The 14,728-nt window shown below is 36.5% G+C and overlaps 1 protein-coding gene across 1 annotated transcript; it reads left to right on the plus strand.

The window, feature by feature from the left end:
• The first annotated feature begins 2,271 nt into the window (after nucleotides 1-2,271).
• Nucleotides 2,272-5,857, plus strand: LOC142529196 (guanylate kinase 2). The gene is given in 12 exon segments (XM_075634654.1): nucleotides 2,272-2,464; nucleotides 2,989-3,025; nucleotides 3,154-3,264; nucleotides 3,357-3,433; nucleotides 3,521-3,650; nucleotides 3,915-4,068; nucleotides 4,071-4,276; nucleotides 4,667-4,788; nucleotides 4,869-5,004; nucleotides 5,080-5,125; nucleotides 5,206-5,311; nucleotides 5,457-5,857. Coding segments are annotated over 11 exon segments (1,185 nt in total). The 5' UTR covers nucleotides 2,272-2,464; nucleotides 2,989-3,022; the 3' UTR covers nucleotides 5,551-5,857.
• Nucleotides 5,858-14,728: the final 8,871 nt, after the last annotated feature.

The following is a 14,728-nucleotide window of genomic DNA, read 5'->3' on the forward strand; positions in this document are numbered from 1 at the left end:
GGTTGCCTATTCTCCAAAAGGTTATCTTTTATCCCAGTCAAAGTACAAAGCAGATCTGTTTGAGCGTGCACATCTAACTGATAACAGTATAGTTGATACTCCTCTTGAGACCAATGCTCGGTACTCTCTGTCAGATGGACCTCCTTTGCCAGATCTTACCTTATACCGTACTATTGTTGGCAGCTTGGTTTATCTCACTGTGACTCGTCCAGATATTGCGCATGCTGTTCATGTAGTAAGTCAGTTTGTCACTGCACCAACTACAGTTCATTGGGCTGCTGTTTTTCTCATTCTCAGGTATCTTCGGGGAACTCAGTTTCAGAGTCTTTTGTTTCCTTATACTTCCTCCTTAAAGCTGCGTGCATACTCTGATGCTGATTGGGCTGGTGATCCCACGGATCGTAAGTCAACCACTGGCTTCTATATTTTTCTTGGAGATTCTCTTATCTCTTGGAAAAGTAAGAAACAAGTTGTTATCTCTAGATCTTCTACCGAAGCCGAGTATCGTGCTATGGCTTCAACTACTTGCGAGATTGTTTGGTTACGATGGTTGCTTGCAGATTTCGGTATCCTTCTTCGTCATCCTACTCCGTTATATTGTGATAATCAGAGTGCAATTCAGATTGCGCGCAATTCAGTTTTTCATGAGAGGATAAAGCACATTGAGATCGATTGTCACGTCACTCGTCATCATCTCCAGCTTGGCACTATCACGTTACCTTTCGTTCCTTCTTCTCTGCAGATAGCTGATATGTTTATCAAGTCACATTCCGCTTCACACTTCCGTTTTTTGTCTGACAAACTCTCCATTCTTTTAGCTGTAGCATCGTGAGTTTGAGGGGGGATGTTAGAATATATTATTGTTAGCTCTCAAGGGTAGATTAGCCATTTTATTCTTTTTGTGTTTACCCTAGCTATATAAACACATTTTCTTTGTATTCTTTATTCAGTTTTACAACACTACGACTTGAGCTTTTCGCTCACTCTCTATTTCTTCAAGGATATCTCCCCAACAGTTAGGGAATTCTCGCTGCATTCACCAAGACTGTGAGCTGCTGCCAAGCCTGTTCTGAAGAAGGAGCCGATGTATTTGAGAACCAGCTTTGTAGTTTACAGTCGTAGGTTTTTAGTTCTGTAATAATAAAATAATTGAGAAAATGAAATTGTAATATGCATGTTACAAACAAAAGATATTTGTTATATGACATTCGTGTTAATATTATTGAAGATGATCGAAATGAAAATATGAATCAAAAGAATTTGTTTTCTTTGAGTATTAATGGTCTATAGAGAATGAATAGGTATATTGTGAGACGGTCTCACGAATCTTTATCTGTGAGATCGATCAACCCTACCGATATTCACAATAAAAAGTAATACTCTTAGCATAAAAAGTAACACTTTTTCATGAATGACCCAAATAAGATATCCGTCTCACAAAATATGACCCGTGAGACCGTTTCACACTAGTTTTTATCCTAGAAAATTATGATAAAATTGACAATTTTTATTATCTTTAATTTTTTATAAAATTTTAGCATGTTATAAAAACTGTTTTTGTTTGATTTGATTACACCAATATCAAATTTCATATAACATGTCTGAAAATAATTACTTCTAATAATTTACGGATAAAAATGTCAACAACATATTGTTTTTTCAAATTTTATTCCAATAAAAATTTTAACTTCTCGCTAACGTCAAAATGCTTTAACTTTCATTTCACATCGCCTCTATTTCTTTTATTCTCATTCTTTTTTTTCCCTCTAATTTGCGAATGTTAAAAATTGGCAAAAACTTGTGTGAGATGGTCTCACGGGTCGTATTTTGTGAGACAAATATCTTATTTGAGTCATCCATGAAAAAATATTAGTTTTTATGCTAAGAGTATTACTTTTTATTTATTGTGAATATCGGTAGAGTTGACCCGTCTCACGGATAAAGATTCGTGAGATCGTCTCACAAAAAATCTACTCTTAAAAATTTTAACATGCAATATGTGCTCTTATTAGTTATATAGTTTGAGAAAACATTTAACATACCTAGAATTTTTTACTTTTTTTTCAATATTTTACCCGACCATATCTGCCTTTATTTTATATATTGATGATTGATGATGCACGAATAAATCTCGAAAAATACAATCAAATAAAGGCCAAATTTATGTTATATATTTTATTACATTTTGATTTTGATTTTGTTTTTGTTTTTTTTTTTTTTTGGTGAAGACAAACCGAAAGCCGACATGGTCCAAGAATTCCAGGAAGCCTTCCAGTCGACCTCTCTCTCACGCACAGACAAATACACACGGTCTCTTGAGTATTTATAGTCGTGGCCTCTCGACATTTTCTTTGCAATTTCTTCACCTTCTTCGATCAATCAAAATTTTCTTTCTTTTGTTGAACACTCTTTTGCTTTTGTAGTTGAATCAAATCACCGTCTCAAGAAAATCCCCCGCCAAAAGGGAAAAGTTTGAGCCCATCATTATTTACGTAAAGTGCCTCTTCTTATTGGTGTTTTTCAGTTTTTATTATATTTAATTCGATAAGTGGCGGTCGCTAGATTGAGGTGGGTTTTCTTTCTTCTTCTTGTAATTATGTATGTTTAGGGATGTTGCTTGCTAAAAATTTTGTGGGTTGGTTTCATTACTCTGTCGCATGTTCGTCCGAAAATCAATGCAGTTCTCGCGTTCTTCGTTGAAGTCGGCGCAATGTGTTTTGGGTCGTTTCTTTTTTCAATTTGTTATTTTGTGAGGCATTAGATTCTTTGATTTCGATCGTTTTTTGAGATCGTATCTCGCATTTGTTTGTTTGATTTAGGTCATTTGGTATCGATATGTTAATAAAGGTTAATTCGTAAAGGGGGTTGAAGGGTTAAATTTAATATGACCTTTTGATTTTCAGTTGGATTTGAAATTTTTTGTTTGATATGAGCTTCAGATATTAGATTTCTCTTCTGATCTATTGCTTTGTAATTTTACATATAACAGATTCAACCTTGATTGGGTGGATCACCTTTATCAATGGTGAGATGATCTTGCGGATCTTGTTAGTTCTTGAATAGGGAAAGTAGAAGAAAATAACGCTTTTCTTGTTAAAATTTCGTGGCTCGAGTTCCCAATGGACGTTGTAAAACTGTTATTATTGTGATCAGGGAGAGGCTCCAGCTTTCTTTGTAGACGATCTCCAGGCTAATTCCCCAAATGGACATCACTTAAATTGGAAGGACAATGGAACCGCAGTCACCATCAATGACAATAGAACTGTATGTTGCCTGGAATGAATCATGTTCTTAAGTGTGCTGTTTCTTTTCTCTCATGGGGTGACGAGTTCTTGGTTTTGTATATATTTATATAGTATTTCATTGATGCGACGAAAAATGGAGCTTCTTCGGCTGTTGGAATTCGGGTTTTTGATAGATCTATGGGTGAATGGTATGGTTTTACTGTACATATGGTTATGGAAGTTAGTGTTGTACCCTGTCATTTTAGAGAGGATGGTTTATGCAATCGTCTTTGCAGGCTGATCCCCACTGTTTTAGGGACAAAACCTGAGCCGTCTAAGTGTCACTCGGCTATTCTCTTGGATGAAGAGCGAATCTTGTTTATTAAGGGGAACTCCGCATCTGACGATTGCTTTTGGTTTCTTGAGGTAATGTAGATCATGTGTTCTTATTGCTATTGTTAGTTGTCGTCGGGCGGATTCTGGACAGTTGAGGGGGCAAAGGGTGGCTAGAGATCTATATTTTTAGAGAAATTACACGTAAATTATTATTTTTTACTTGAGATGCACTCACCCTTATAGGGTCCATTCCTGGTACCTTGAGAGTAGGAGGATTGTTCACTTGATGGACTTATTGCAGATAAATCTGTTATAATCTTATACACAGTGTGGTTAAACTCTGAAATTTTGCAGGTGAATACTCCTTTTGTAAGGGATCAGAAAATGAGATTAGGGACTGAAGTGGTTACCTGGAGTAAAGGAGTGATTGGAGAAACCGAAAAGCCAATTGTTATTAGTGGCCCTTCTGGTGTTGGTAAGGGTACCCTCATTTCCAAATTGATGGAAGAGTTCCATCAATGTTCGGATTCTCTGTAAGCCACACAACTCGTGCTCCAAGGAGTCACGAGCAGAATGGCGTTCATTACCATTTCACCGAGCGAAGTGTCATGGAGAAAGATATTGAAGATGAAAAATTTCTCGAGTTTGCAGCTGTCCATGGAAATCTCTATGGGACAAGTGTAGAAGCGGTTGAGGTGGTTGCGGACAAAGGAAAGGTATATAAATTCTTGGGGCATTATTGAACTTTGATACTGTGATTTGGTGTTCTATAGGAATTTTAGTGCCTAATTCTTGAGTTTTTGTGCTTCTCATGCTTTAATTTTTCCACCTGAGAACAATATGATTTCATTTGCAACTCTTAATAATCAAAAAACAAATTTTAGAATCAGATTTGATTATTATTCAGATTAATAAAGCCTTAGCCCTATTATGTTATATTGTGAATGTAGGTCTTCATGGTCAAATCATGGAAATTATGCGTTGTGTTGCATTTCTCTCCCCCAATATCTTTTTTCTACTTTAAAATTCAACAATAACTTTATACATATGGATTTTTTGTATTTCTTTGCAAATGTAAAGATGGTGGTTTGTGTGATTTCATGTAGAGATGTATCCTTGATATTGATGTTCAAGGGGCGAGGTCTGTGAGGGCCAGTTCTCTTGAGGCCATTTTTATCTTTATCTGTCCTCCATCATTCGAGGAGCTTGAGAAACGCCTTCGAGCAAGGTGCTCTATACTTATAGGCGTTTTGAATAGTCTCTCTGCAGGCCTTTTTTACTAACAAAAGGTTGTAAAAAATGTGACAGGGAGACTGAGACAGAAGAACAGATCCAGAAACGACTCCGAAATGCTAAGTCGGAGCTTGAGCAGAGAAACTCTCCTGGTCTCTTTGACTATATGTTAGTTAATGATAACCTTGATATGTGTTACGAGAATCTTAAGGTAACGGTTGCATCTTTTTGTTAATGATCCATCCATCAAATAGAAGTTGTCCTAACTTATTCTGGAATCTTCTAGAAACTTTTGGGTCTCGATAGTGGCATCAAGACCACCAAGAAACCATGTAAGTTTGTTCCTCTAGTAAGTCGTTTAGTTCAAGTTGTTTATAATTGATATTTGGAGTTTTGCTTTGTTTCAATCCAGTTTCTGAGACCATTCTTGTGCCACTACAACACAAGACATCAAAAGTAGAAAACAAGATCCTGATAACTCATGCTGCTCCCGAGCAAGAAAATTCAGCTGTTAGCACGTATGTTTACACCTTTTATGTATAATATTTTAAAAACTAATCGTTACGCCCCAAAAATCCATGGATCACCTCGTTTATCATCTGGATTCGCCCTTGTCATCGACGTAAGTCACATAAATTCTGATTCATGCAGCATTCCTTGTAGGTTGGTGCTGGATTTATCATCAATCAAAGGTGGGGCACCTGGTCGGACAAGGGGCCTGAATATGAACGTGTTAGAACCATCCAAAATGGCGTAAACGGTACCAAAACACCGAGTTTTAACACCTCAAATTTATCAACTGACGAATTTTTCTTCCTAAATCTTTTTAATCCATTGTTTGATGCCATTTACTTGGCTCGAAAATGATTGAAATTTCAAGACTGAAGCTCAGCATAGCCAGACAATTTGAGGGTATAGATTCTAAAAGGAGAGATTCTCGTGAATGTTGCGGCTGTGTAGGTTGGTTAGTTGAGCTAACATGCTATAGTATTCCTAATTGTTGTCTGATGGAGACACTGTCACCCTCTCTTGGAATATGATAAATTAGAGAAATTTCATTTGCATCTTCTTGTCTATATATATATATATATATATATATTTGTTGGGGGATCAGCAAATTTACCGTGTAACATGGATGCCATGTGCATTCATGGACGGAGAAAATGAAAAAGGACCACCTTTCATGGGTGATGTAGAAGGGCTCCTTTCAAGTTGACAACTATACAGAAACGATTTTAGGTTTATATTTTTATGTCCACGGCTGGAATGGATTCTATTGGGAGAAAATTCGTTTTGAGTGTATATGAATCCGCCACGTATATTACTACACGAAAATTGATTTGAGTACACGTTTTATTTCTACTTTCTACCAAATGGATTATATTCTTATATTCAGTGGCGTGAGAAAAAATAAAGACCAAACAATAATAATAATAATAAAAGAATTGTATTTTTGACTGAAGAAAGAAGAGAGAGAGAGTCGATATTTTTGACAATTCAAGAAAAGTTTGTGGAAAGTTCATGAATTCAAGAATAATATCAGCCCCACATTTTCTGAAAACTATATTGTTAATTATTTAGGGACAATTGTATTTTTGGTTCAATATGTTATTTCGGGATTTTGGTCGTCTATTTCTTGAATTTCATTTTCAATAATGTATCTCTACTTTTTGATAGTTTTGTTTTGTTTTGTTTTTTCTAAAATTATAAGTGGCGATGTTACGTTACGTTACGTTACGTACATCAGCGTCATATAAACGTCATGTCGAAAAAAGAGTAATTTTTTTAAAAAATAATATATTACGGACTAAGATTGAAATTTGATAAAAATAAAAACTGAAAAATATATTGGAAAAAAATGTTAATTTTCAAATTATTTAAAAGCCTAGCATGATATTAACTGAACAAATTGAATCAAATATTAAAAATTTCACACATTAAATACTTTGCTGTGAGCTCGAGCAAACTCTGAACACTTTAAAAAAAAATCTCGAGTTTAAGCCTCACTCTTAATATTCGATCATGATCTCAAACTATTTAACTATTGCTTAAAAATAAATTTTTGAAATATATTTATTTAATAAATATTAAAGTCCGCCAGCATATGTTAAAATTTAAAATATTCTCTTACAACAATATTTTATAGTAGTGGTGATATAATCATTTAAAAGTTCCAAATTATATATAAAGTTAAAAAGAAAATTTTATTGAGATATGTTAGACACAAATAAACTATAAATTTACTAAAATAGTTTTGTATCATATTTTTAAATAATTGAAGATTAAATCTTTATGTAATTTTATAGTAGTCTTTTTTATTTATACGAATTATATCATAAGCCGAAAGAACTATGTATATATAAGATTGAGCCCACCGGCCAATTTCCAAAAAAAAAAATATATATTTCATAAATAAATAAATAAATAAATATTTATATGTAAAAAATGTGTGTGTGTGTATTTGTATTGATAATATCAATAATAAGGAATTGAATGATGTCCCAAAATAGAACAAAATTATTGTAAACCATACTATATTTAATCGTGACGATGAAGTTGTTGCTTTGTCTTTTTATTCTGTCCCCATTCTACAACTTGAACCCAAAATAAAAATAATAAAAAGATTCTACCAATAAAATAATCCTAAAATTTAAACTATATTCTATAATATTTCCATCCACTTGTGTCCCCTTCAATTGACGTTTTTTTGTAGTGGTGGTAGTAAGCCTTCAATTACATGTTTTGCATGCATTTGCTTTCGACTAATTTATATGTATACAATTTTGATATGTTATTCATTTGTCATTGATACCTTTCGGGATAGTCCGGGTTGTGTCCGAGTCATAAACGATTCTTGTGCCCGGGGCATGGACGACCCATAATACTGAATGGATTGCCAGAATCAGGACAAGTCGGCAGGAAGGGTTCATCAGGAGCCGGACGGGTGAATGCCTGGGACGTTTCCTCCCCGGGCCACCGGACGCCTGGGCTCTCGTTCAAACTCCCGGGAACTTTCTACCCGGGCCACCTCGATATGAGCACCGCATTCGAGTATACTAGCAGAATAGGATGTGGGCGACTGTCCCATCTCTGACACCAGGCCGATGAGTTGACAAAATCAGATGGGCTGGATGTGACCAGTATAAGATTTGACATGTCAGAATATAGGGTGTGCTCAGCCGTCCTACTATAATTAGTAGGTAGCACGGAGAACGAGGTCATCATTACTTCTCCTACTACAAATACCAGGTTCTCTCTTTACATTTACATTCATTCATTCACACCAATTTCACAGCCATCACTTGGCTACATTGGTTTTATTGCTTGAGTACTCTGCTGACTTAAGCATCGGAGTGATCACGCCGGACACCTTTCCGGTGCCCATTCACGTGGTTACTTTCTAGTTCGCAGATTTCTCGGATCTCTCAAGGAGGATGTTCAATCCAGACGCCCAACTCATATTTTCTTTTAATAACTTGATTGCAAATCCGGCTGAGTACCCGACCCGACTCATCCATTTCGCCCGGGTTGCATCATTGGCGCCGTCTGTGGGAAATTGAGCTCAAGACGTAGATATGGTTTCCATTCAAAAATAAGACCAACTCTGCTTGGCAAACATACAAGTCCGACCAGCTCGGCGCTCAAATAATCTTATATGTGGATTTCATATGGGCTTAAAGCTCAGCAGCTATCCCGGATTGGCATGAAGAGTATTTGCTATGCACTCAGTAGCATACAGTTATATTAGTCACCTAATTTAGCTCAACCAGAGAAGTTTCACTCTACCGAAAATGAATTCGGATTCAATATTTCCAGGTTAGTGATTTGATTTTTAATAAAACTAATACAGCAGGTAAAATAAAATCTCTTAAGTCCGGGAGGTATGAGGCCCCGACACATTATCTTAAGTCCGGGAGGTATGAGGCACCGGCACATTATCTAAAGTCCGGGAGGTACGAGGCCCCGGCACATTCTTGAAAGTCCGGGAGGTATGGGGCCCCGGCACATTATCTAAAGTCCGGGAGGTACGAGGCCCCAGCACATTCTTGAAAGTCCGGGAGGTACGAGGCCCCGGCACATCATCTAAGCCCAGGGTTCTCAAACTTGGCTCGGGGTCCGTACCTCGACTATTCATGAAGGCCAGGGCTCCGGACCCTAGGTTATCTTTTAAGTCCAGGGACCCGTACCCTGGCCCGGGGACCCGTACCCCGGTTATCTATTAAGCCCAGGATTCTCCAACCTGGCTCGGGCTCCGTACCTCGACTATTCATGAAGGCCAGGGCTCCGCACCCTGGTTATCTTTTAAGTCCAGGGACCCGTACCCTGGCCCGGGGACCCGTACCCCGGTTATCTATTAAGCCCAGGGTTCTCAAACCTGGCTCGGGGCTCCGTACCTCGACCATTCATTAAGGCCAGGGCTCCACACCCTGGTTATATTTTAAGTCCAGGGACTCGTACCCTGGCCCGGGGACCCGTACCTCGGTCATCTTTAAGTCCAGGGACCCGTACCCTGGCCCGGGGGCCCGTATCCTCGGTCATCTATTAAGTCCATGGATCCCTACCCTGGCTCGGGGCTCCGTACCTCGATCATTTATGAAGGCCAGGGCTCCGCACCCTGGTTATCTATTAAGTTCAGGGACCCGTACCCTGGCCCGGGGACCCGTACCTCGGTCATATTTTAAGTCCAGAGATCCGTACCCTGGCCTGGAGACCCGTATCCCGGTTATCTATTCAGACCAGGGTTCTCAAACCTGGCCGGGGCTCCGCACCTCGACCACTCCCAAGTCCTGGGACATGCTCCCCGGTCCAAGGCTCCGTACCTTGGTTATTTATAAGCCCGGGGTTCTCAAACCTGGCTCGGGGCTCCGCACCTCGACCGTTCCTAAGTCCGTGAGATACGAGGCCCCGGCATCTTATGCAAATCCCGGGAGACATGAGGTCCCGGCATCTTATACTTAAGTCCGGGAGATATGAGGCCCCGGCATCTTATGCAAAGTCCAGGAGATATGAGGCCCCGACCTCTTATGCAAAGCCAGGGAGACATGAGGCCCCGGCATCTTATGCAAAGATCGGGAGGCACGAGGCCCCGACATCTTATCTAAAGTCCATAAGACACGAGACTCCGGCACCTCATCCCATCTCTGGGATATATGAAGCCTCCGATGCTTTTACAGACAAATTAAATATTTTTCATGATCGGGCACACAAGACTAATCGGAAACAGCGAGTATGACTCTAACCCGACTATTTAAGGAGGGAGTGATGATACCCTCGGGATAGCCCGGGTTGTGCCCGAGTCATGAACGATTCTTGTGCCCGGGGCATGGACGACCCAGGATACTGGATGGATGGCCAGAATCAGGACAAGTCGGCAGGAAGGGTTCATCAGGAGCCGGGTGGGTGAATGCCCGGGACGTCTCCTCCCCGGGCCACCGGACGCCCGGGCTCTCGTTCAAACTCCCGGGAACTTTCTACCCGGGCCACCTCGATATGAGCACCGCACTCAAGTATACTAGCAGAATAGGATGTGGGCGACTGTCCCATCTCTGACACTAGGCCGATGAGTTGACAAAATCAGATGGGCTGGATGTGACCAGTATGAGATTTGACATGTCAGAATATAGGGTGTGCTCAGCCGTCCTACTATAATTAGTAGGTAGCACGGAGAACGAGGTCATCATTACTTCTCCTACTACAATTACCAGGTTCTCTCTTTACATTTACATTCATTCATTCACACCAATTTCACAGCCATCACTTGGCTACATTGGTTTTATTGCTTGAGTACTCTGCTGACTTAAGCATCGGAGTGGTCACGCCGGACACCCTTCCGGCGCCCATTCACGTGGTTACTTTCTTGTTCGCAGATCTCTCGGATCTCTCAAGGAGGAAGTTCAATCCAGACGCCCCACTCATATTTTCTTTTAATAACTTGATTGCAAATCCGGCTGAGTACCCGACCCGACTCATCCATTTCGCCCGGGTTGCATCAGTCATGTTCATCTATATATTCATTGCTGAAATGACACATATTCATAGACAGAAGGCTAAATCGTATGAAAAATCCACAGTTAAAGTTTGCTATTGTAGGTTCAGATTTTGAGCTCAATTTTACATGATTTTGGACGGAATCAGAGCAATTATTTGAGGGAATTGAAAGAGGGAGTTGTGACACATACTTCCCAGTGGTTGATCGGCAATAACGTCGCCGAAAAATGGTTAGACGAACTCCGACCGATTCGGAGTGGGTTCCAAATAGACTTCAGATTTTTGTATGATTTTGGTCTCAATGAAAAGCTTTAGGTCACATGGATTCCAAATATGTGGTAAATTTCAGGGTTTGAATGCAAATAGTTGGTGAAATTGAAGGATGAAGTACTAGGGTTTCGTGAATTTAGGGGTTCGGGTTTGAGTTGATTTGCTTATATTTCTCGGGGCAAATTTGAAGCCATTGTTCGAGGGGTTAGCAATATTAATTGTTTGCTCTAAAAGCTCGAGAAAGATAAAGGGTAAAAATTTGTGTGAGACGGTCTCACGGATCGTATTTTGTGAAACAAATATCTTATTTGGGTCATCCATGAAAAATATTACTTTTATATTAAGAATATTACTTTTTATTGTGAATATCGGTAGGGTTGACTCGTCTCACAGATAAAGATTAGTGAAAATATCTCACAAGAAACCTACTCAAGATAAAGACTATTCAGAATACAATTGGATAAGTTATTTAAAAATGTTTTTAATATTTTATAAGTGAAAAATACTTAAAGTATATGTTTGAATAAAGTCTTAATAAAAAGCGATTTTTTTAAATGTTATCTAAATATAGTTTTTAAAGAACAATTGAAATATGTTTTTTATATTTTTAAAAAATGAAATTATAGAAATCAATACATATTATTTTTTAACAGTAAAGTTTTTTTTATAAAATATTTGTCCAAATGGATATTTGTTCTTAAAACAATTTTTAAAATTTTCTATAAAAAACATCGTAAAAATGTTTTATAGTTTTTATCCAAACAAGCCTCAAGCATTAGATGCAAATATTTCTTCTTTTTAATTAATATTTTTAGTATCAAGTTTCAAGTGTTTTGGAAATATATTTTTGTCAAAATAAATATATAATATTTTTTAAAATTTCAAAATGCATATATCGCAATAGAGGAGTTTTTATAATTTGAACTCTTAATTGGAGATTCATTTTGTAAATTACATATATCCAAATTAAAATTATATACAAATAGACTAGGGAGAATTTGACATATGATTTTGCACAAATTTCAATTTAAAAACAATCTCCTGGAATTTTAAATATTATCGCATGCATTGAACCGTTAATGTCATCTCCAACTCATATTCTCTATTTTTTTATCATATATCTTCCCAAATAGAGATCAATGATCTTTATTTTCAAAAAATTTCTCCAACCTATATAATCTAAGAGTATCTTGTGAGACGGTCTCACGAATCTTAATCTGTGAGACGGATCAACCCTACCGATATTCAAAATAAAAAGTATACTCTTAGCATAAAAGTAATATTTTTCATGGATGACCCAAATAAAATATCCGTCTAACAAAATACGATCTGTGAGATCGTCTCACACAAGTTTTTACTCGTTTAAAAAGTATGCAATTGTTGTCGTCGGAAAAGCTAGAGAGAGAGAAAAACAGATATTGAAATGTTTGTAATTAGTTGATTTAGAATTTTAAAAGTGCAAAAAAAATGAATATAATTTTTTTAAAGCGTGGACCTTTTGTTTATTCAATTTTTTTTCTGTAAATTAACTTTCAAACATTTAGTAAATATTTATTTGGATCATAATGCGAGGATCGATGAAGGTATTTATAGAGGAGAATAAATATTTTATAAAATTTTAACTCTTTTGCAACATTTGTGATTTTAGCTGGTGAGCAACAAAAATCGAATGTCAATATCGCAAAGTATTGTTGGACTAATTGAATAATGAATATTAAGACAATAGCTTCAACAAAGTTATGCATAATTAGTGCAAGTAAATAGCGACCGCAGAAAGTAATCAGGAGTTGTTTCTGGAAGTTCGAAGGTAGTGTAATTCTTCTACGTCTTCCCTTTTTTCTTCTAGCAGAAAAGATTATACGAGAAAACTTTGATAATTAGTACAAACAACTTGCAAAAACTTACTTTACCTGGTCTTATCTATTATCTAAAAAAACTCTCAGTAAACCAGAAAACAACACGAACAATAGTTTCGGTGCAGAAAACTCTCCCTGACAATTACATAAATTCACTCGAAAATCTAATTTAAACTCTTTTATGAAGGAATGAGTGAATCACCAAGATCGATCCTTGGATGATCAGGTGAAAACTTGAAGATTATGCTTTTATTGTCTCGACAAGACTCTCCGAAAATTTCACAAAATGATAAATATCAAATTGTGTAGGTCACAAAGTCTGATGTGCTTGAAATATGATCCTTTTAAGATTGACGACTTGAAATATGATCCTTTTAAGATGATCTTCAGTCTTTAGAGATCCTACAAACATTCGTTTCTAAAAATAGTAAGTGTTGTCACGTGCCCTTGTCCTATTTTCTCGAAATAGTACTAAAATTAATGCTCGATGATTCTAACATATAATGACACTAAAAAGTTTGTCTTTTTTCTAAAAACTTGGTTTTGCAAAGTTTTGCACTTTTTTTTTAAACATTTGCAAACAATAAATAAATCAGTCATGGGAAATGTTTGATTCAGTGTCACGGTCCAGCCCACTAGTGATATTGTCCGCTTTGGCCGTGAAGTCACGAGCCAAAGTTGACAATATCACAATGGGCTGAGCCATGACATTTGGTATCAGAGCCAGTGTGTGTGGACGCCGCACTGTTGCGACGCGTTTTTAATTCGTGAGGCCCTGGTCAAAACGTACAATATCACAAGTGGGTTGGGCCGTAACAATCAGTTTGAGTTTTATGTATTTTGAGATAAATATATATATATATATATATATATATATATATATATATATATATATATATATTTTAAAAAAATGTAGAATTGAAAACTTTCATTTGGGCTTGATTAACGAAGCTCATATCTGTGAACAGCTCGAAGACTAAAATGATTTTGGAGGCCCAAAATCGGCTAGACGAGATATCAGATTTAAAAAAAAAATCACAATTTTTACTATAATGTTTACAACTATGATATAATCACTAAAGATATTATTAAAAATTTGGAATTATACACATATTATTAAGTTAAAGATACATCAATTGAACTATAAACAAATAATTTACTATTTAATGAATTTTGTTGATTTAACCAATCAAATATGAATTAGTCTATTTAAGATATTAGAAAATTATTAAAAATAATGAACCAACCAAATTAATGCTGCGATTAAAAATTTTTATTTCTTGATAATTTAAATGAATAATAAAATAATACGATGAATGAGGAAATATTCAATCTGTTAACACCATTTTTTTGTAATTTGATAGCTAGGTGCTCGACTACATATAACACGTATAAACGATAATCAAAATTGAATTTTAACAAGAAAAAAAATATTTGAATTTTTTAATAAATTCTTTACTACAGATGTCATGACCATAAAAAATAAAAACACAAAAACTTTTATGAGATTTTGGGTTAAGCCACTTTTATGATGCAAATCTTTTATCCGACATGAACCAGGAAAAATAATATTTTTCATTCTAATCATAGATCGGGTCGATCTATCTTACGATATAGATCCATGAGACTGTGACGCTGACTCAAAAGAAAAATAAAATAATTTGTGATAAATAACATTTGGTGGTAGAAAATAGAAAGCTCAATTTTTAAAATTTAAAATTGTGATAGTGTTTTTCTTCGCAATGCATCGATACAAAACTTATGTGAAACAGTCTCACATGTCAATTTTGTGAGATATATATTATATTTGGGTCATGATAA

The sequence above is a fragment of the Primulina tabacum genome, chromosome 16 (assembly GCF_025594145.1).
Source record: "Primulina tabacum isolate GXHZ01 chromosome 16, ASM2559414v2, whole genome shotgun sequence".
Lineage (NCBI taxonomy): Eukaryota > Viridiplantae > Streptophyta > Magnoliopsida > Lamiales > Gesneriaceae > Primulina > Primulina tabacum.